The sequence below is a fragment of the Gekko japonicus genome, unplaced genomic scaffold (genome assembly GCF_001447785.1).
Source record: "Gekko japonicus isolate JY-2015 unplaced genomic scaffold, Gekko_japonicus_V1.1 scaffold2054, whole genome shotgun sequence".
Lineage (NCBI taxonomy): Eukaryota > Metazoa > Chordata > Lepidosauria > Squamata > Gekkonidae > Gekko > Gekko japonicus.
Window position 1 is genome coordinate 2,956 of NW_015165306.1, and position 21,795 is coordinate 24,750.

Consider the following 21,795-nt stretch of genomic DNA (forward strand, 5'->3'; position numbering starts at 1 on the left):
TGCTGGCTTTAGGATTTGTTTTATGCTCCCTGCTATGCAAAGTGCTGGGATGATTCAAGGTTGACTGGGGATTTGCATGCAATAGTGCCAGCTGTGCAGATGACAGTATGAAAAACAGGGACTGGGTCATTTCTTATGAAAAACGTTCCCTGAGAATTGCATTTTTTTTACTGTGAAAAAAGGAGAATCAGGAGTATAACTTTTCCTCCAAAGCCCACTATCAATGCAAAAATGTTTATTAGCAAGTCTCTGTATACCAAGCAAAATGCAAAACTGGACTTACAGCACAATACTAAGCAGAGTTACACCTTTCTAAGACCATTGACTTCAATGGGTTTAGAAGAATGTTATTGTGCTGAAGATGTCATTGTTAAAGCCAGCCTCTCACTTACTTGTGATACCAGCTCACTTTCATTTCCTCTGTGTAGTACTTCAGGAAACACTGAAGTCTGATTCCTTCTGGAGTACAGTGGATCTTCAGCTCAGAAGCAGATTTACCTACAAGCACAAAAGAACATTCATATCAATCATTCAGATTTGAAGATCTTAAATTAGCACCTAAAGATGTTAATGTTTTTGAAGAAGCAATAAGGTCTTTTCAGGAATTACCAAAATGTCAAATATATATGTTACAGTAAATATGAGAAATTTGTACAACATTTACTTTTTAATAGGTCCAAGGAAAATGTCTTATTAGATGTTTTATTATTATTATTATTATTATTATTATTATTATTATTATTATTATTAATAATAATAATAATAATAATAATAATAATGATAATGTATTATTAGATCTAAAAGCTGACCAAGTGTTCTCTGTAAATGTTCACATGTCATCCTCATCTCTACCATCTATTAATGAAGAACACTGGGCTGGATCCAACCAATTTTTCCACTGGTAAAAAAGAGAGGAAGGACTCCCCTTTAACTACCAAAAAGGCTATGTTTGGGATCATGGGGCCTGCATAGACAAAAGCCATGGGGATTTGGGCCTGTAATAAGAAAGAGAGTTGGCCAGGACCGAGCACAAAAGCTGGCTTGATCCAGTGCATTATCTATGTTGTGGAGGTAAATGTCAAAAACTAGCCTCTTGATACAAACATATCTGACATTTTAATCACCCCCCAAAAAATCTTAAAAATTAATTAAACCTTGCTGAGTTTCCAGTGCTTCCCATAATGTGTGTAACTCTGTACAATGTAATCTGTCAAATCCAAGATGCTACTTCAATGCATTGAACAGAGTCCGGAATTCAAGGTGATTTAATAACTGATGTAATCTTTTGAAGGCTCTCCTGTGTTGCACCAATGGCCAAGAGAACAAAGGCCTGCTCTCTTATGGTGACGTCTTATCATAAAACTAACAAGCTGCATTGTCCTTAGTCTCTTTCAATAAATGACACAAACAAGACAGGGAGGAAAATAATTCCTTCCTTTTAATAATGTCAATTAACAACTTATCAAGGACCTCTTCAGAAAGTTAACCACACACCAGCACAAGGATATGCATCACCGGAGTCCTTGAGAGTTCCTGTTTTTAATGACAAGTGACTCCCTTAGGATGAAATCACATGGCATTGCAAAGTTTGGAACAGAACAGTTAAGTCAACTTTCCTACACCACCAAAAAACAATTCAGAAGCTAGAATCAGGAGTACAAAACCCCATAGCCAGAGAGCAGCTGAATAGCCCTTTAAGTAACATTGACTCACCACTGACTCGACTCAACCCGAGGATCATATCATCATATACTGAAGAGAGACAATACAAAATATCAATATAGGAAAAGTAATTCTGCATTATTCACATGACATTACATTAAGCAGGGTGAAACAATGAGGATGTAATAGTTATTTCAGATTTCAGGGCTTACATAAAATTATTATCATGCTCATGCTTGCATATCTGCCTCTTACACCAGCAACAGTTGCTTGGATCCTACACTTTATTTCCACTCGTGATCCTCTTCATCTGTTTCAGGGGCAGTCCTCTGCTGTGGAGCACACATTCCTCCGGAGCTAAGCACTTCCACTCATACAAGACTAATGTCTTTCAAGAACCCTAAAGTGTTTAGAGTGACAGAAAGATTATTTGCAGTGGAAAACTACCTCTGCAACTGACAAAGAGGAGGGCAAATGGAAAGTAGGAGTAGGATCCAAGTCATAGATTTTAGCAGTAACAATGAGAAAATCCAAAGCAGGCCACGTCAGACTTGGAATATGGACCATCAGATGAGGTTGATGATCTGGATATGCTTGTCTCCCCATTTGTTTTGAATTTAACACTTCTGGATATACTTAAAATAGCAGCAATGACAACCATTTCAGCAGTCAGCAGTGGAAAATAACAATGGGAGGAACAGAAAGTATAAGGTACAGTAAATGGGAGTGAAGAGAGACCTGTCTGAGGGTGCTGGGGTCAGAACAGCACTACCCACAGTCCAGCTGACTCATACATCCATGCCTCATGCTGACTTTAGCAAGTTCACATTACTATTGGAAAGTGAAGTCTCTGGGGCACTCCTCATTTCTTAGTTCTGCATTTACAAAAACCACTGATACTGCCAATCTGGACCATGGCTGGATCCTAAGTATTGATTACAGCAATGACAAACCAAAGAACGGTACTGATTAAAAAGTAAGGGTTGGGTTCTAAATATTACAGAGAGCTAATAGAGGCTTATATCACTGAGGATCAATGAAGGCAGGTTTGTTTTCAGGGAGGAGGGCTAAACTTCCATAAATACTTCAAAATTCCAGATCATTTCTACTTCAGAGAGGTTTTCCCCAGACAAATGTAGCTTTACCTTTCCCTGATACATCCAGTGTAGAGACATCTTGACCTCTGTCATCTGTCAGGGTTGCCTTATATTCACCCTGTTCCTTTTTAGACAACTAGAAATCAAATATGGCACAGCTAAAATTAATGCAAGCCTTTTAAATGTGACACAGTTTCTATAGCATAAAGAGAATTTATTTTGAATGTTGCCTGAACAATAAAGACATAAAAGGAAACATGGTTAATGAGGTGATATTATTGCATTCATACTGTTCACTATAAGTAATAGATTTAACTAAGCTTTATAAAGTTTAAAGCACTATTCATTTTGACAGGGAAGTAATCACTATTGATTTTAACTGCTTGTATATCAGGAGATCAAAAAGTGCCTTTTCCGATTTTAGCTACATCCATTATATTGAGTTTGGCATCATTAACCATGTTTCAAGAGACAAACGTAATATAATAAAGTAACAGTAACTTCCTGAGAAAACTTGCCACAGTTATTGAATTTTAAGTGAGGTCCCTTGAGAATAAGTCTCACTGAAATCAGTGAGATTTCCTTCTAAGAAAAGGGTATAATGCAGCCAATCACCAGGTACAGCCCACTGATTAAAAGTTAGACATATGCTTAACGTTCCCTCTGAAATCCATAGAATTGAATAATTTAGACACTGGCTAGGTCATCATGTCCACAGTCAGGCATGGTTGAGCTGAGCGTCTGCAAACTCTCTGTATGGAATGGAGTGACACTACCTTTTTGTCTTTTTAAAAAAGCCATGCTTTAAAATTAAAAGCTACTTGTCAAAAGATCAAAAATTTCAAAGGAAGTAATTAACAGTGAAATCTTATAGAAAGTTACAGACTACTGAACCCATAGCCCTGACCTGGATGGCTCAAGCTACCCCAAAATCATCAGGGCTCGGACGTTAAGCAGGGGATGTGACACATTCAGATTAAATCTCTCCCTTAAAACTTACAACAGAAAGTTTAACCAATAACCTAATAATATTTGCAGCTAGAAGTATCAGACCATACATGTATGATTTCATTTAGAAAACATTCTAATATTAGTATCATTTAGTAATATAGATTCAAAGACTCCTACGATAAAGTTTCATATTTTCTTAATCTTTTCTTATCTTTAATAAAATCCTTCCCCTCCTATTTTTGCTTACAGGTTCAACTTTCCCTGTAAAACAGATATACCAATTTTTTTTCTGAAGGATTGCCTTATTTTTAATACAAATAAAGATAAATGCTCTTTCTTTATAATTCACCTACAAAACTATCTTATTCACTATTTTACTAAAAATCCTTACATTACCACCTCTCTCAATTGATTTCTTAACAAAACAAGCCATTCTGTTTAGTTACATTTTAATAAGAACTCCCTAGAGCACTCTTATATGGAGAGAGGCTAGATTTTCTTAATAGCAATTTTATACATAAAGCTTAACATCTTTTTTCTTTGTCTGGTATCTTCTCTTCAAAAGGATCTTGTCCCTGTGTCTTTTGCCCTTGTGAACTGCATACGTTTGTTTTAGGGGGTGCAATGTGAAGCTTAAAGTAATGCTTGATTGGATATTCTTTGTCTTCTCTTCCTGAGTTGACTTTTGCTTAAAAAGTTTGATTGATATTGCAGACACGTGTTTCTTTGGTTCTATCAAACATAGTTTCATAAGAGATTTAGTTTGCTTTTTTGGTATGTTTGTCTTATTGTAGTGTATCTTCCAGTAAACTGAAGGGAGGTCCTCTTGCTTGCAGGTTGCTCCTGCAATTTGTCTGAGTTGCTTGTAGATTTCAATAGAGCAGTTGAGCATTTGTCATACAGTTCAGCACAAGTTTCTTTGAATGCTTGCTTAATCGAGTCCCGAATTGTGTTTTTAAGAGCATCCCATGAAAGTTGAGTCAGCTCAGCACCTGCAGTATCAACTGGGTTTAGAGGTTTTAATTAATTTCTCACTTGGAAATCCATTTTAAAAGCAATGTCTGCAACCCCAGTACAAAAGAAAGTACAAGCAGTTCAGTCTGTCAACAATCTAGAAGTTAAACCACATTGCTGGATAAGTTGCTGTAGCAGACATAATAACAACCAAAAGTCTTTCAGTAAAAGGCCAGGTGATTGCTTTTATCCAATGCTTTCTGAGCCCAAAAGACTTCAAAAACAAGACTGACACTACAGGAAGTCTGTTACCATATAAGGAAGTTCCTTTTAAGATCCCTGTATTTTTTCTTCTTTTTGATAAAAGACAGAAATTTGGCTGGTTTGTAATTCCAATAAAAGTGGTAGAATGTTCAGATAAGATTATTTATGTCCCTTTTTTTTATTCCCCTTGTAGTTCTTTACAAAGTTTTATATCCGGTACTTTTGCTAGCCGATTACACAAAGGAGAGGGGGATGGGAAATTCTCCTCCTCCTTTCCTCGTCCTCATGGATGCAAAGGGGGCTTAATCAAAGGGTCTTTTGCTTCTTTAATGTTTCTTTGTACACGTACTCACTGTGACTTCATTGATGTTGGGGATGAGGTATGGTGCTCTCTTTGCTGGGCGTTCACCACTAAGCAGTCATGGCGGACCGTGACTGCGCTCGTTCATGCTCTCACTTTGAGATGATCCAGCTCCTACCCACTTGCAGCCGCTCGCGGGGGGCTCAGATCATGTCTGCTGCTCCAGACCTCTCTCCGGGAGGTCTGGTGAAACTCGGGAAACCCAGAGTTCCAATAAAAGCAATGAACCATTGGCAGTGCTCAGGAACGAGGCTGAGCACCTGCGGCCTCATAGCGCTGCAACCCCACTACCTCATGGCTAATCTTTAAGGTGCCACGAGACTCCTAATTTTTGCTGCAACAAACTGGCATGGCCACACTTCTGAAATTATTCTCTCAAGCCACTTTGTCTTTAAAAAGACTCTTTGTGGCTAACAGTCTAGTTCATGTTTGTGATTATGGGTCAATTTAGGTCCAAAATAGATCAGACACCATGTTTGGAGCTCCCAAAACTTTAGCTTTGTGAGGAGCAACCATATAGAGTCCATTGGGGATTGCAATGCAAGGGAAGGAGGTACTCCCTCCCAATCTTTTCTTGACTTCTATTTCCCCTGTTGAAACAAAGGCACAAGTAATACACAAAATGTCTTGTGTTTGCACAACTGGAACAACAGTTGTTCTCGTGACAATTTTTGGTCAAAAAAGGAGCCTGGGGAAACCACTCCCACCCCTGGTACCATAGATGGATCCAAATCAGATCCTATGCAGCATGGAAGACATAAAAATGGAAATCCCAGAGTCTCATCTAAACTGACTGTTGGACAACCCCACCCATGGCAGCATATGCACTCAGGGTACCCAGAAAACAAAAGCCCATTTCTGGTCAAAGCTGACTAGAAGAAGGTTCATATACCACCAGGCTTCACCACGAAGGATTAATTTTTTAAATAACAAAGGAAACAGGCACTAATTGAAGATGTATTAAAAGGAGAAATGAATGAACAAAATGATAAAATTTTAAAAAGCACAAAATGCTATTTGCTCAGCTTTCTGAAGGAATTAATTTATGATGATGCTGAGAAGCTAGGAATAAGTAACCCTTTATTTATTTATTTATTTATTTATTTGCCTTCAAAACTGCAGACAGTGTTGTTTGTGAGAAGGTGGAAGCATTTTTCATAAGATTCTCTAAAATGTCTTGGAAAAACTAGAACCAGGCATCTTCATGTACTATCATTGTTTTTTGCCTTGTGACTCCCCCTCCCCCTTTCTTCACAAATGCGTTTTTGAGAAGCCTTTGTAGGCTCTAGATTTGAAAGGGACAATTGGGTGACAACAGATGGCAAAATGTACTACAACATTTTAGTATACTGTTGTTTTTGGAGCATCCAGTATCTATCTACAGGCTTTAGCCCAAACTGCTGCCACTCCGAGGTTCTGCTTACCAAATATTTATGCTTCATTTATATTCCTTAAAAGTCCTCTTTCCAGTCACTTGTTTGTAATATTTAGAAACTTTATTATAGTTCCTGGGTATCAGCATCTGGAGCAGTTTCAAACCAAATTTTACATAGGGCTCAGAGTAAACTGGTTAGGAAAACTGCTGTGAAAGACTCTGTTAGGCCTTGTGTTCTTTTATTTGCTCATTGCGAATAAAGTTATACCATGTTCACTTAAGAAGATCCTTTGCATCTTCCTGAGCAACTGCAGCATTTTACACTGTTGTTTCGTATCACTGGATTATGGCTGGGTGGAGCAAGCTTACATATTCTCAGAGATCTGTCTTCTACCTGATACCACCAACACCACCCCTCACCATTGGAACTATTAAGAGTACATCAAATGGGCATGTTCAGCATCCATATATGTTCCTTTAAATACACTGCAGTCAGAGCTACAGTAGCTAATGCCTCTGTAGACTGTAATGACCATTTTGCATGAATGCTGCATATTTGCAATGTATTCATTACTTAAGGTCATAACATTAAAATATACTTTCAACAGGCAGCAAGACACCACTCTCGTAGATATATCAGCAAGATATATCTACACTCTTGAAGAGTAGCCTCTAACATGAAACTGAAATTAAGGCCTGGGATGTCAGCATCAACAGAAACCTTAGGAAAAGAGAATTCAACATTTATGCAATAAACACTTCTCTATGATCTTAAACTTCCCATTGAAAAATTAGGAAGGAGATAGTCAACTGTGTGTGTCATTTAGGAATTATTGCACCATACCCTTGGAATAGTCAGGCAGAGTAATTCTTTCTGCAAGTCAGGCAACTCTTCCAGCTCGATTCCAGCTCCATCTTTGTACCACTTGAAATCAGACTCCTTCTTTGTATTGGCAACCTGAAGAAGAATACCAGAATCTATTAAGTATTAGATCTTGTTGGGAGAACATTTCTCGATGTGTCATTTGCCCTTTAGTAAAAGATCTAAATGACATATGTTATGACACCATCTTCATTTCTACTGGAAACAATCAGAAAGAGTCCTTTAAACACATAGGAGCAATTGAAGTCTACATAATAATAGTGAAAAAACCTATGGAGTATTACAGAAGAAGAAGAGTTGGTTTTTATGCCCCATTTTTCTCTACCTTAAAGAGTCTCAAAGCAGTTTACAATCACATTCCCTTCCTCTCTCCACAAGAGGCACCAACTGAGGTATGTGGGGCCAAGAGAGTTCTGAAAGCACTGTAACTGGCCCAATGTAACCCAGCAGGCTTCATTTGGAAGAGTGGGGAATCAAACCCAGTTCTCCAGATTACAGTCCACCACTCTTAACCACTACACCACGCTGGCTCTCTTACAGACACCCATATAATAAATCAGAAACACAATCTGCCCATTGCGTCTTCTATGGGTCAAAGCACATTGGACACTAGAAAAAGCTTCAACACCAATATCAGATGCAACATAGGTAACCCCTATGTTTTCCCAGTAGAGAAAATAGCTGTGAGAAGCGTGTTCTGGACCATTGTGCTGGGAGAAAAAGTTAAACATCCTCCCCTACACTGCCTTGATCTAAATCAGTGTCCAATCAGCCATTGCTATTTACCAAAGCAAATGCACTAGGGACCCATTCACAGACCTTCAGCCTCTCATCTGCTTTGACTCTATGGTCAAATCTGCATTTGTTTTTTCCACTGGTGTCCCAGCCTTCTGACTCCGTCTTCAAGAAAACTGTCTACATTTGCTTTTGTTTTCGCACTTCAACTGTGTAAGTATACTTTTGCATGTCTGCATATGTTTATTGCCCTCTCATGGTGGCTCAATTGTAATTGCACCTCCACATTGCTTTAAATGAATCTTCTCCAAACAACATTCAAACAAGCAGAGAGAAAGATGGTGTCACAGAAGCACGAAACTAATTTAAAAATGCAAATGCAAATTCGACCTATGGCTCTAGGTAAAGCCAAACCTATCACAAAAGTATGCAGCACTTATCTTCGTCTGCTGTAACAGTGCCTCTGATGCCACTATTAGGTGGAAAAAATTTAGCTGGATTCACAATTCTACAAAATATTCAGTTTAAGGATCAGTGATGGCCTTTTGAAACCAGGGTTGTTGCTAGTCACAGGTCCTTGTCTAGGTTATAATGTTCCAAAGCAAAAGGGAACTGTTTGAAGGGAGGCCCTTTGAAACACCAGCTGGAGCTCAGCTCAGTATAATGCCAAAGCAGAAACAGTATTCTCAGTGTTGCTTTACGCTTGAAATATAGTTGTGTCTCCGTTGACATATGAAATATCGCTCGATGAGCGAATTTAAACTGTAACTTCAAAGAAGCAATTTTAGAAAGAGTTTTCAAAAAGAACAGAAGATGATTGCTTTTCAGAGATGCTCTTCTGTACTTTGGAACAGGCTGTCTATCAAAGAGCTGCTGTTTGTTCTGTAACCGCAGTTTGTCACACTCATGTTACAGAGACCAGAAAAATACTAGCACTAAAAACAGGTACAGCAAAAGTAGGCTTCCTTGTCCCCAGCAATATCAGTTACGAAGTGCTAGAAGATTTAGAAAATATGCAAAGCAAGGAAAAATAATTTGAATTGAGAGGCAAGCTGAGGAACGTGGCTATTTTTTCATTGTTAATTGCAAAATATATTGCAGGGCTGCAGTCACACACACTAAATAATCCACTTTCAATGCACTTCCCAACTGGAGTTTGCCAGTTGACACAATAAAAATCCAGTTGGAAAGTGCACTGGAAGTGGATTGAAAGTGGATTATTTAGTGTGTGTGACCACAGCCCAAGATAATTTAAAACTTGTAGAAAAATCTAGCAAAAAATCTAGTGCTTTGATACTAAATTATGACCTGAAACAACAAATTCCAGCCATTAATCTCTCATAAAGTCCGTGCAGATGTATCATTGTACGTAAGCCAAGAACTCGTGCTTTAGTCCTCTTATTGACAGAGCTATAAGGAGATCTGTACATGCATTACAGTGCAATCCTAAGAATCCTTTCCTGGGAGTAAGACCTACTGAATAACATCAGTAGACCTGCTTGGGACTGGTCCCTTAGTCAGTAAGTACATGGTTCCAGTCAGGGGTCATTTCCTGCAGGAGCGCACAGGAGCAGAGCTCTGGCAGTAAAGAACCCAGGGGGCAGGCACATGCAACGAGCTCCACCCCCTGCTCCCAGCAGCCCTTAGTCAGAGCAAGAAGCATCCAGGTAAGTTGCAGAGCCCCACCGGCCCCCCAGTCCAAAACAGTCCAGTGGCACCTCTAAGACCAAGTTTTATTCAGGTACAAGCTCTCCCTCCTCTGCGAGGACAGATCTGCACGTCCCCCCCCCAATAGCTAGCAATCCAAAACAGTCCAGTGGAACCTGAGCAGTGGGTGTTGCCTTCTGACACACTTCTGGTGATGTCAGGGGGTGTGGCATATGCAAATAAGTTATGCTAATGAGTTATGCTAATGAGTTATGCAGGAAAGCTTCCTCTTTGAGAATTGCTACACACTTTTTCCCATCTGTCCTAAGCAAGCCATAAAAGACCAACTAGATCTCCATGCAGAGATAGACCTAGCAGGAAAAGGCTTCTGTACACTGAAACAGCTAAATTAGCCACATTTTCCCACGATATGGTGACCATGGGGCTTTGCAGCATAGAAAGGGATTTAAAACCCCTTTCAAATAAACAAAGCAAAAGGAAAGCATTAGTATATGCCATGATTTTGCAATACTCTTTTGTGACTCCCCCCCAAGTTGCTGTTGTTCATTTGACTAAAGTAAGGAAGTTCTTTGTGTCATAGTGACCAAGTTTATAATATTTTACATATCTGTGCTCGCAATCAGACGAGCAGTTCAATCCGCTGTTGCCCCACCTCTAACAGAACCAGACTATTTTGTTACAGAGAATCCTGACCAGTTTAGCACTCTTCAAAGCAATTTTACTGGCTGTGGAATTATCAGACAGCACCAAGCACGGAGTCAGCCTGTTGGCCACTTTTTTTAGAAGTTTGTCCTAGGAGCATGCCCACAAGCAGGGATGAGCCCTTTGGGATATGTAGTTCATGAAGAACAGGGGTGTCTTTATTTGAGAGTTTTTCAAAAGAAAACAAGGTTTTGAGCAGCCCTCCTTGGGGGGGGGAGAGGTGCATATATACAGTCATGTGATCCTTGCTAACTGGGGGAGGGGGTCGGAATGGTGGCTGGAAAACAAAAGATCAGTGAGACCTGCCTGGTGGCTTGGGTGTGCAACAGAATGACTAGACAACAGGAAATCCATTTTGGAAGTGGCTCAGACCAACAGGACCAGATTTTCTCCGGTATCAGTGAAACATGGGGCAAGGGGAGGGGGAATGGAACTCAGATGACTGGGGCACAAGATGCTGCTGTCTGATCCTGCACTTTAAATCCATAAGGCAACAACAAGGGCAATAGATCAAATTGCCTGTGTGAACTTGACCTGTCTTTGTCTCATGCTGATCAAAATAACCCAGTTTAATTTATATTTGATTTACATTTACCTGAGAATATCTGTAATTCTGTTAAGCACACTAAAAGCTTAACCAGAGAAGACACAAGAGATGTGTTGTTGTTGGTCCATTTTATGGATAGTAACTGCCCCTTACCAAAGCAGCTATTAGCCATAGTTGGGAATAGAAAGCAAGTTACCTTAACTCTTTCATCAAAATCAGTGGGAAATATTGCCAAACCCTAGGTGTATTACTCAGAAGTGAATCCAACTGAGTTCAGTAGGGCTTCTTCCTAAGTATTCAAAGGACTGCATTTTCAAATATACATTTTTAGATCATGCCCATAACTTTTTTATTACATTATTTCTGATATGTAAAATCAGTACAACTTTTTAGTCATCATCTATTTAAAAATATGGCAGTTCATTCACATTTCTATTCAACTATAAATATGCTTTGTTTAAATTTTAGAAATAAAGTTGTTTAACTAAAACATATTAAAGACATGTTCACCTTACAAAGAAGCAGCACTTCACATTCTTCTGAAACATCCCAATACAAATACTCCAGAAAATGAGGACCTGAAAAACAAGCCAGATTTTCACCTATGCCACTGAATAATTATTTGCCATTTCATTCACTTCAGAGAAATAATGGGGTGGATCCAACCACCCCTCTAAGTAACGTTCCTCCAACTTAAGCTCTTCCTCCAATAGAAGACTCCATAGACTGGAGGAAAACTTCAAATCTGAGCCAAAATGAAAGGTAGGGTATAAATATTTTAATAAACGATTGAATAATTTACTAAACTATGCCTGGTGGAGTGGTAAGATCTAGGTAGAAATGGAAAGTAAGCCATACCTTTAGGCAGTATCCATGAGATAAACTTTACCCCTTTAGTCTACACTAACAGTCACCAGTCATGTGAGTAAAGATATATGACTAACTAGTCTAGTCATGTGTATGAAGCCCCAAGAAACCATTAAAACCACAGTAAGTATCCCAACTGCCTTCATGAGAAGGGGTGCAGGATTAGCCATTCGTCTCTGCTACTAGTACTTACTTGTATTTATGTATGACATGAAGCAGCATCAAAGTTCCGTAATGAGAGATGGCTCCACCACCACCCAGCCCCCCCGCCAATCAAAATGGACCTGGATCTGGGAAAGCCAGTTGACCAATCCTTCCTACTTTACCTTGTTTCCTCAGGTATTCTCTTCTCTGGAACTCAGCTTCAGCCAACATAGCCTTAAATGCTAAAAAGAAGATATGGGGAAAAACTGGTCACGGATATTCAGAATTATTTAAAATATATTATAGCTTAAGCCAAAAAGGTCAGTAACTTACCGTCACCAATGAGAACCAGTGACGACTGATTCCTGGCTTTCCCATCTTGGATCTGCACTGTGTAGGTACCTTCATTTTCAATAGTAAAGCGGTCCATGACCATCTCAATAACACCAGTTGAATGGTCACACTTAATTCTATGAGTCTGAAGATTTGAGAAGAGAATATTTACTGGATAGGTTTAGTGTGGCTGAGAATGCTCACAATATGCACCAGTGATTTAGAAACCAGATCAAATGAAATTGCCATTTCCTATTACTGTTGTCTGTCACTTAAACATTAAATCAGTTTGCTACTTAGCAAAGGTATGGTTACTCAGTATTGTTGCAGGATGCTATTAAGTATATTATATGCATTAATTGGCCAAGAATCTAAAGATATGGAATATTTGAGCTCCAGTACCTAAGCTCAGAGGTCATTTAGGGGGGGATCTCGGGGGATCGCAGTTCCCCTGGGTGAGGTACGGGGGCGGGGCACATGACGAAGCCCCGCCCCCTGCTTCCGGCCACCCCGCTTCCGGCCCTCATTCAGCCAGGAGGAGGCAGGAGAAGAGGGAGGGTAAGTTGATTCCTCCCTGCCTCTCCCCACTCCTGCCTGCCTGGGGCCAGGGAGGGCCTTCGCGGGGCTTCTTTGTACTCCCGCCAGCCTTGCAGGTCCACCGCCAGGCCCCTCATGGGGCTCAGCAGTGGAGCTGCAAGGCCAGCGGCGGCAGCCAGGACCGTTGGGGGTGGGGTGTGTGGCCTTATGACACACTTCCAGTGATGTCAGGGGGTGTGGCCTTATGACACACTTCCGGTGATGTCAGGGGGTGTGGCATATGCTAATGAGTTATGCTAATGAGTTCCCCTAGCTCTTTTTCTACGAAACGACCCCTGCCTAAGCTTATCATAGGCAAGCAGTGAATCCACCTACATAATTCTTGCTACTCTTTCTCTCATGTTTTCAGCTACTCTTTTTTTTATTTGATGAATATAAAGGATGCACTCACATTTTATGAAAGGGACTGGCTAGATTAGCTACATGCTTTCATGGAAAGAGCTATATGCTTTCTTGGAAAGGCCTCTGTGCCCAGAACTAGCAAGGGGAATCCAGATTGTTGGACAGACAAGGTTGTCCATGGTTTTGCTCACATTATGTGGTTGTTTGGGGGGGATCAAGAATATCCTGAGTCATTCATGATGACCTCTATGGAGAAATGGCTCTCACTAATGTCCCTAAGAATTAGTTGGTATAGCCCTGTAAAGCATGAATCATGGAATGGTGGTGAGCACCCTAAGCAAGACTGTTAACAATATGATGTTTTGGAGGTCATTAATTTATATGGTTGCCATAAATTGGAAGAAGAAGAAGAGATTGGATTTATACCCCGCCCTTCACTTGGAGTCTCAGAGCGGCTTACAAACTCCTTTCCCTTCCCCTCCCCACAACGGACACCCTGTGAGGTGGGTGGGGCTGAGAGAACTCTGACACAAACTGCTCTTTTTCAAGGACAGCTGTGCCAGAGCTTGTGACTGACCCAGGGTCACATCAGCGGGTACAAGTGGAGGAGTGGGGAATCAAACCTGGTTCTCCCAGATTAGAGTCTGTGAAAAGTTATTGCTAAAGGGGGAATTCCTATTTAGTATAATTGGTTTTACTGTTGTAACCCCCACATCAATGGGGGCAACAGCAAAGAGAATGGAGAAATCTCCCAGAATTACAACTAAACTCCAAACAACATAGATCTGTGCCCCTGGAGAAAAAGATTGTTTTGGAGGGTGGACTCTATGGCATTAGATTTGGCTGAGGCCTCTCCCCTTGCCAAACCTTGCCCTTCCACCACAAAATCTTCAAGAATTACCCAACCTGAAGCTGGCAACCCCAGTCAGATCTGGCCCCAAGAAGTCCTTCCTCAAAGGCCAAAAATAGACCTGGGAAGGACTCTGCCCTATCTCTTTGCCTTTTTACTCACAGAAACCCTGCCTGGAATACTGTGGTTGCCTAGCAACAACCACTAAGGGAATCCATTGCTTAAAGCTACAGGTGCTTCTAGCACTTTCAGGTTTTTAAACCTGCAAAGTATTTTTTTAAGATTCCACATTCTTCTCCAAACTTGGGGCCCTTTTCAGTTCTGTCTTGCCCATTCACATCTCATTGCCCATTCCTAGCTCCAGTCACCAGATGTAAGTATCCTCATATTTGGCCAACTTCACTATTAGTAAATAGATGATGGGTTCAAGCTGCAGGCTGCATTCTGGTTACTGTCCTGTTTGCTGAAACTGAATTCCTTTTGAAAGAGAAGGAAATCAAAAGAATTCAACAACTTCATGGAGTTGAGGAAAAACTGGACTTGACTCACCACAAAGAACATGCTGTTTAATCAAACTCAGGAGACTATATGTTGCAAGTTTTTGTTGTGTTATACCAATGCATTAGTGATATACATTTTTCTTGTATTAATCTGTATGGTGTAAGGTTCTGAGATTTTGCTTTGTCTTGCAAGTTCTACTCCTAATTTAGCCTCCTAGAACCCACACAGGTGAAGATTATACCAATTCATTTGATCACTAAATAGATTTGGCCTTTTTACTTCCACACAAATACAATGCAGAAGTTGAAGGAAGTGGAAAAAGACAAGAGTTGTAAGGATTGCTACAGAGGGCACAGAAATGTCTAATTACTCCACCATTTCAGAACTGGATATCTGAAGCATCGACTCCTGCAAGCCTTTGTTGTTTCTGAAGACTGGCTTTTAAAATACAACATATATATGAGTCACTATTTTTATTTCTTTTATGGAATATCTTTTTATATATATGAATTGCTAATTTTATGCAATAACTTTCCTAACATTTTTACCAATTTTTCCAAGATCTTCTAAAGGAAGGTGATATAGCCTGAAATGCAAATTTAATCCTGCTGCAGAATGGTATATTTTCCCTGCACCTTCAGTAGTCATTGCATCAGTCTTGTATGATTTCTAAACTATCTACTATGCAAGACTCATTGAGACTGACACAAATTGGTCAAGAGCAACACCATTAGTTCAGATTGGATTTGAACCAGGCCCATAGCTAATGCAGGGCCCACGGGGCCTGGCCCCCTCACATTTCTTCTGGGCTGTCCCTGAAGTGCCTCAAAGTACCCTCCCGGGCTGTCCCTGAAGTGCCTCAAACCACCACCTGCACACCACACTGCCTCCAACATGGCTGCCCGACAACTGAGCTCCTTGGGTACTCCAGAGAAGTGGAATCCTTTGTCCCCAAAGCTACCTTCTGACACTCCCCTCCCCTTTAAACTCAGCCCAATTGCCATCAGCTCCTGACAGCTTCTCTTCCTCACCATCCACCCTCTCTTAACCACAGGACCAGTCTCTGTACTCCAGCCCGCGTGCACCTGCTTTAAAAACCGCCTGCCTCCCCCCCGCCACCCGAGTCCCCCCAACAAGTCCCATGGGAGTTTTTCTAAGGGAGCCGTGGAGAGCGCCCACCAGAGGCACCGAGGGGCAGCCCTTTACCTGCACTCTGAGCCACCCCCACGGCACGCGCTCCCTCCTGGCTTCCGTGACCTTTGTGACTGGAGGCGACGTGCCAGGCAGGGGGGAGTGGAGGAGGACACCTGCCACCACCGCTGCTGCCGCCACCTCCCTCAACCACCCACCACCCCAACCCACCTCGTCCTCCCACCCAGCGAAGTGGCCGAGAGAGCACGTGGCCTGCTGCCACTGCCAGACGGTTACCTGGAACTTTTGATTAAATTAGCTGCCTCCCCCCCATGGCCCCCCTCCCAAAAAAGTCCCTAGCTATGGGACTGATTTGAACCCCCTTCCTCCAGCCATCAAAAGCTGAAAGCTGGGATATCCTTCTGAACTATACAGTTATGTTGTATGGGGGTCTGTGCTAAGTCAGAAGAATTAAATGAAACTGCACATAAACCTCATTCTAGTCTTGCATGAACATTAGCTCTCTTCATGGAACTTGTTCTGCTTGCACAAGAGCAATGGCAGGTAACATCTTCCAGTTGCAGCTGCCCTTTGTGCTGCATATTGTCATATTGTCCAGGAGCATCCCTGGCTTTCCGGAGGGGGCACAGGGAGTTACTGGGGAAAGTTAAAACAGGGAAGACCTCCAACAGCAAACTTGTTGTGCTTAAAGGACATTTGATAAAACCCAATCTACATTTGGATGCAACAGGTCTGCTACGGCAAAGTTTATGTTTATAACAGGCCATTATTAAAACAGAAAACGGAATTGTTTTAATACTCCACTGGACTCCTAATATCTTAGCAGTGGTATATGATGCCTGATAGGATTGCTAAGATATCAAGAGGCAAGTCCAGTCTGTGCTGGTGATGTAATAGGGAGGTGGGGACCCTTTTTCATATATGGTCGCAATGCCCACTGACTCAAAAATTCTGGAACAACACACTTAGGGAAACTGATGATATTCTAAATTGCAAACTGCCGCGTGACCCCAAGATAGTCTTGCTGAATATTTTACCAGATAATATTGCAGAAAAGGGAAAATATCTTGTAAAAAACTTGTTGTTTGCAGCAAGGCAACTGCTGGCAAAGTTTTGGAAGCAACCAACTCTTCTGGGTATAGATGGGTGGGGGAGCAAGGTACGGCATGTAGCTTTAATAAGATAGTGATATATAAAAGGGTCTGCACAGATAAAAGGGGCTCCCAAGAATTATTTGTTGAACTTTGGGCTCCATTTATTAGATACTGGAATAGACATAGGCCAAGAGAACAGGTCAAAGACGATACATTAAGATATATATAACCGTTCTACTGGACTTTATGTTAGATAGTATGGAATGTTTTTAATGAAAATTGGTTATTTTGTATTGTCTATATTTATATTGTATAGATTTAAGGATTTTCTCTTTGTAGATAATGTGATTAATGATTTTTTTGTAACTTTTCTAAAGCCTTTAAAGCTTCTAATAGCATAAATAAAGGAATATTTACCAAAAATTACTCCACTAGACAGGGGGTAAGGGGTGGGAATCTTTATACCACACTGGAATATATATTTTTCCTTGCCTAGCCAGAGAACCTGTTAATAAAATGGCCAACTGTAAAAAACAAAATGGGAATTTAGTAATGTTTTTATGTTACATCATTTCAACCATATTTCTAAGAAAGACTGGGAAACGTTGTTCCAATTAAGGCTTTGAAGGAAATTATCTATTTTTGGCCAATGCTGAGAACCAAATAATATTGCTAGAATGACGGTCTATTGAACATGATCAGCAGCTGCAGTGCCTGTCTCTAGGCAGGTTTTAGACTATAATTAGATTTCTAGCTATTGCCATTATGCAGCAAGATGAAGTTCAATGGTTTTATGGCAGCCATAAATACAAGGCTTTTATGCGAACTTCCACAAAAATATAATCCATCTCAAAATGTAAACATCACCTGTTGCTTGCTAATTAAAGAGGTAAAATAATATTACAGTTCCATTTCTTTTTAAAAGTGTACCTCCACTGCCAATGCTTTCAAAGCACTGCTAAAAATACTAAATTGGAGAGGAAAAGGGGAGAGGATTCAGCTCTGGAAATAGCAAAAAAAAAAAAAAGTGATAGTCCCTGGACACAACTGTGGAAATAAAGAAAAAATTACAACATTCTAAATGAAGAATGTTTTCTTTTGGGCCTGTCTTTATATAAACCAGTGATGTTATCATTGCTTTTGAGAGCTGACAAAACCAGAAAGGGTCCATAGAATGTTTATTATATAAAGCCTTTAAAAGGTTTTTGTGTAAGGGGCATTAAAAAGATATCACAGTGCAGAAAAATAAGGAGGGATGGCATTGTCTAATATGCTTCCATTCCCATTATTGATATAATTTACTCATTTCCAGGGGTGTGCACCTACACTGCACATGGTGGGTATGGCATAGTGGTGCTTGGCCAATAGCTTACAAATGGCTGGCTGCTGCCACTGTCTATCAAATGCAGAAAGTGGGTGAAGCCTCACTGTCTCCTATAAAACAGTGCAGAATTGTAGAGGACAGGCAGATGTGCCAGAGTGAAGTAGGTGTTCTCTGTATAAGTTATTAGGGTGCATTATTCCATATTTCAGGCAGTTTTAAGCTGTCCTGTGTACATTTTTTGAGACATTGTGGAAATTATTGGTAGTGGTTTTATTGTTCTTACATGTATTACCTTTCTTGAGTCTCCAGGGGCAGAAACAGAATAAATGTTTAAATAAAGAATTTTAATAAGCACAGGCTAAGAATTTATCAATGAGCTCTGTGTACATGCATATGGAATTTTCATCTGTGGAGTACAGTCAAAGAAGTCAATATGTATCTGGGTGTTCCCTCTAAGCTGTGGAGTCTTGTGAGCAACAATTCTTCTTTGTGAGCTACTGGCATTAAAGTTGTGAGTCAGTGATTTGGCTACTGCATATATTAGTTTGTTGTGGAGCCATCCTTCCTGAGCTAAGACAAAAATATGTGAGCTGGATGCTAAAAAACTGTGAGCTAGCTCACACTAACTCAGCTTAGAGGGAACACTGCTCTGGACCATTACAAGCTTGGCTGCCTTCAGCCTCAGTAGTACCAGAAGTTATCCACCCCAGGAGGTAAGTCAAATGGGGACAGTAAGAAATAAAGACTGGATGACATGAAGGTAGGGGGAAAAGACACGGAAATACTTAGCTGAAAGACACTTGCTGAAAGACAATTAGCCTTTTATTATAGAGCCTAGGAATAAGGCTCGTTGTGGAAATAAATATAACGAGCTCTATAAAGAGGCTCTGGGAGAGTTCTAAGGCCTTGGGCATTCAGCGTCAATGTGCTGTGGTGACCTCAGCAGGGTATAATGACACAGAGTCCACCATTTTCTCCAGAGGAACTGATCTCTGCTACCTGAAGAGCAGTTGTAATTTTCAGTGATCTCCAGCCCTCATCTGGAGATTGGCAACAATTGTTACCCAGGAAGAAATGGCTGGTTTAGAGGGTGGAGTTTATGACATTGTACCTGTCTGAGGTCCCACCCCTCCTCAAACCTCACCCTTTCCAGGTTCCACGCCTCAAATCAGGAATTTCCCAACTTGGAGTTGGCAACCCTATCTCCTTCCCAGCCAAGCATCAACCCGCCATTATCTGCCCCTCTGATTTCAGCTTTGCATCTCCTCCCCCCTCCCTCCCTCCTGGAGATCAGTTGTAATTCTGAGTGATTTCCACCCCTCTCCTGAGATTGGCAACAGTGGTTCCCCAGAATGGAATGACTAGTTGGGAGGGTGGAGTCTATGGCATTGTACCTGCTTGAAGTCCCACCCCTCCTCAAACCTCACCCTCTCCAGGTTCCATCCCTCAAATCTCCAGGAATTTCCCACCTAGAGTTGGCAACCCTATCTCCTTCCCAGCCAATCATCAACCTACTTTTATTTCCCTCTCTCTCTTAAGCTTTACATTTCCCCCCTCCAACACACCTGCAGCCTCTTCCGTGCTCTGAAGCCCTGACTGCCACAGAGTCCACCATTTTCCCCAGGGGAACTGATCTCTGCCACCTGGAGAGCAGTTGTAATTCTGAGTGACCTCCAGCCCTGACCTGGAGATTGGCAACAATGGTTTCCCAGGAGGGACAGTAGTCTTTCTCTGCAATGGGGACCAAAGCAGCTTACATCATTCTCCTCTCCCCCTTTTGACTTGCACAACAACCCTGTGAGGTAGGTTAGGCTGAAAGTCTGTGACTGGTCCAAAATCACCCACTCAGCTTCTACAGCAAGAACCTGGATCTAGCAGACCCTGCTCTGAAGCACTGACTGCTACGCCTACACCCCCCCCCGGAGAAAATAACTGCTTTGGAAGGTGGGCTGTATGGCATTCTGTTCAGCTGAGGCCTCTCCCCTCCCCAAACCCTGGTTTCCATAGAATCTACCAAAGAATCTCCAGGAATATCCCTACTTGGAGCTGGCAGCCCTGCAGGAAACACATTAGATCTTTTTGTATGATAGAGGGATGTTCTTATATATCATTAAAGGAATCTGTTTTTTATACTTACAGACATTTCAACTATTTAGGGTTTTTTTTTCCTTTTTTCACTTCCCTTTGGGGTTAACTAATCCATTTTCTTTGGTTTGTTTTTTTGCCCCTTCTCTTTTGAGCAAGATAAATCCTCCCAGATTGATAATGCCTGCCCGCTGCCAGCCAATCAGCCCATTTATGCTTTAAAGTAATATATTAAAACCTCTTTCTATTTTTTTCTATGTGAAGCACTTCACTTGCAAAAAGTAGGGTCTTGCCATGTGAACAGGTTTTATGAGACCGTGCCAGTATTTGTACCCTCAATCTATATATAGGATGATGGGGCATGAAAAACTAAGTTTCCTCACTGTTAGGGCTGATCCTTTTCAAACAAAAGTTATGCTATTAAAGCTTGTCATGTACATTCCTGCCAGGTATGTACTTACATCACTGTCGGCAACTTCAGTGTCATTGATGACAAATCTGTAGCTGGCTTCTGCTGACAGGCTCTCAGCCTGAAGCCAGAAACGAACCTGTCCTCTATCCAAAATCTCATAGGCTAATTCTGCCTTCAGAGGGATTGCTGCAGGGAAAGAACAAAGCGCAAAGCCAACATGTGAACCCTGTTGGAAATAACATCGCAAAATGCAAGTCCCAGCAGGTTAAAGCTTTTGAACATTTTAAACAACAAACAAGCGAAATGCTCTGAAAATCACAGGGAAAATCTCAACTGTATTTGCACAGATGTGTATTAAAGCTGTTCCTGTATGAGTCAGAGCACAAGCTGAAGTATGTATTGATTGCACTATTTAGGACTTTTAAATACATAATCTAGTAAATATTAGACATATCCAAGCTGAATCCATTCCTTCAAACACATTTGCAGTGGTGAAGAAGATATCTCTTAAAGAGAAACTAATATTTGCATTTAATTAATAGAAGGATAAGCAAGTCGCTTTATGCATTTAAGAAAGTTTTAATTACTTTACTCCAATCAGTGGTGTGTAAATACATTCCTACTGGGACTGAATATTAGATTCAGGAGACCTACTTACTTGGATTCCTTATTTCATGGCTTAGTGTCATCAGACGTTCAAGCTCTGAAATGAATAATGTTCAGGTTTCAGTTTATTCTGATCATCAAAATAAATGTTAAGTGCCAACAAGAGCCACAATGAGGAAAATGCCTATGAAGTTCAGTTTTTTATGAAGACCCAAACATGTGAGATATACAGACAATTTCAAAACTTGTGGCTCACAGAATTAACAAGTGTTGATAATAAAATACACAA

At 40.9% G+C, this 21,795-nt stretch overlaps 1 protein-coding gene across 1 annotated transcript in view; it reads right to left on the reverse strand.

Annotated features, from left to right (window-relative positions):
• Nucleotides 1–392: 392 nt before the first annotated feature.
• The window catches only part of MYOM2 (myomesin 2), a gene marked incomplete at its 3' end in the record, with an annotated part of 116,842 nt that continues 95,439 nt past the window's right edge, over nt 393–21,795 (reverse strand). Inside the window, exons 24-32 of the mRNA XM_015410441.1 lie at nt 21,559–21,603; nt 20,950–21,086; nt 12,544–12,688; nt 12,393–12,452; nt 11,710–11,777; nt 7,509–7,622; nt 2,808–2,895; nt 1,714–1,752; nt 393–498 (exon numbers count right to left, since the gene is read on the reverse strand). Of these exons, the coding sequence (XP_015265927.1) occupies nt 393–498; nt 1,714–1,752; nt 2,808–2,895; nt 7,509–7,622; nt 11,710–11,777; nt 12,393–12,452; nt 12,544–12,688; nt 20,950–21,086; nt 21,559–21,603 (802 nt within the window). The remainder of the gene's footprint in view (nt 499–1,713; nt 1,753–2,807; nt 2,896–7,508; nt 7,623–11,709; nt 11,778–12,392; nt 12,453–12,543; nt 12,689–20,949; nt 21,087–21,558; nt 21,604–21,795) is intronic.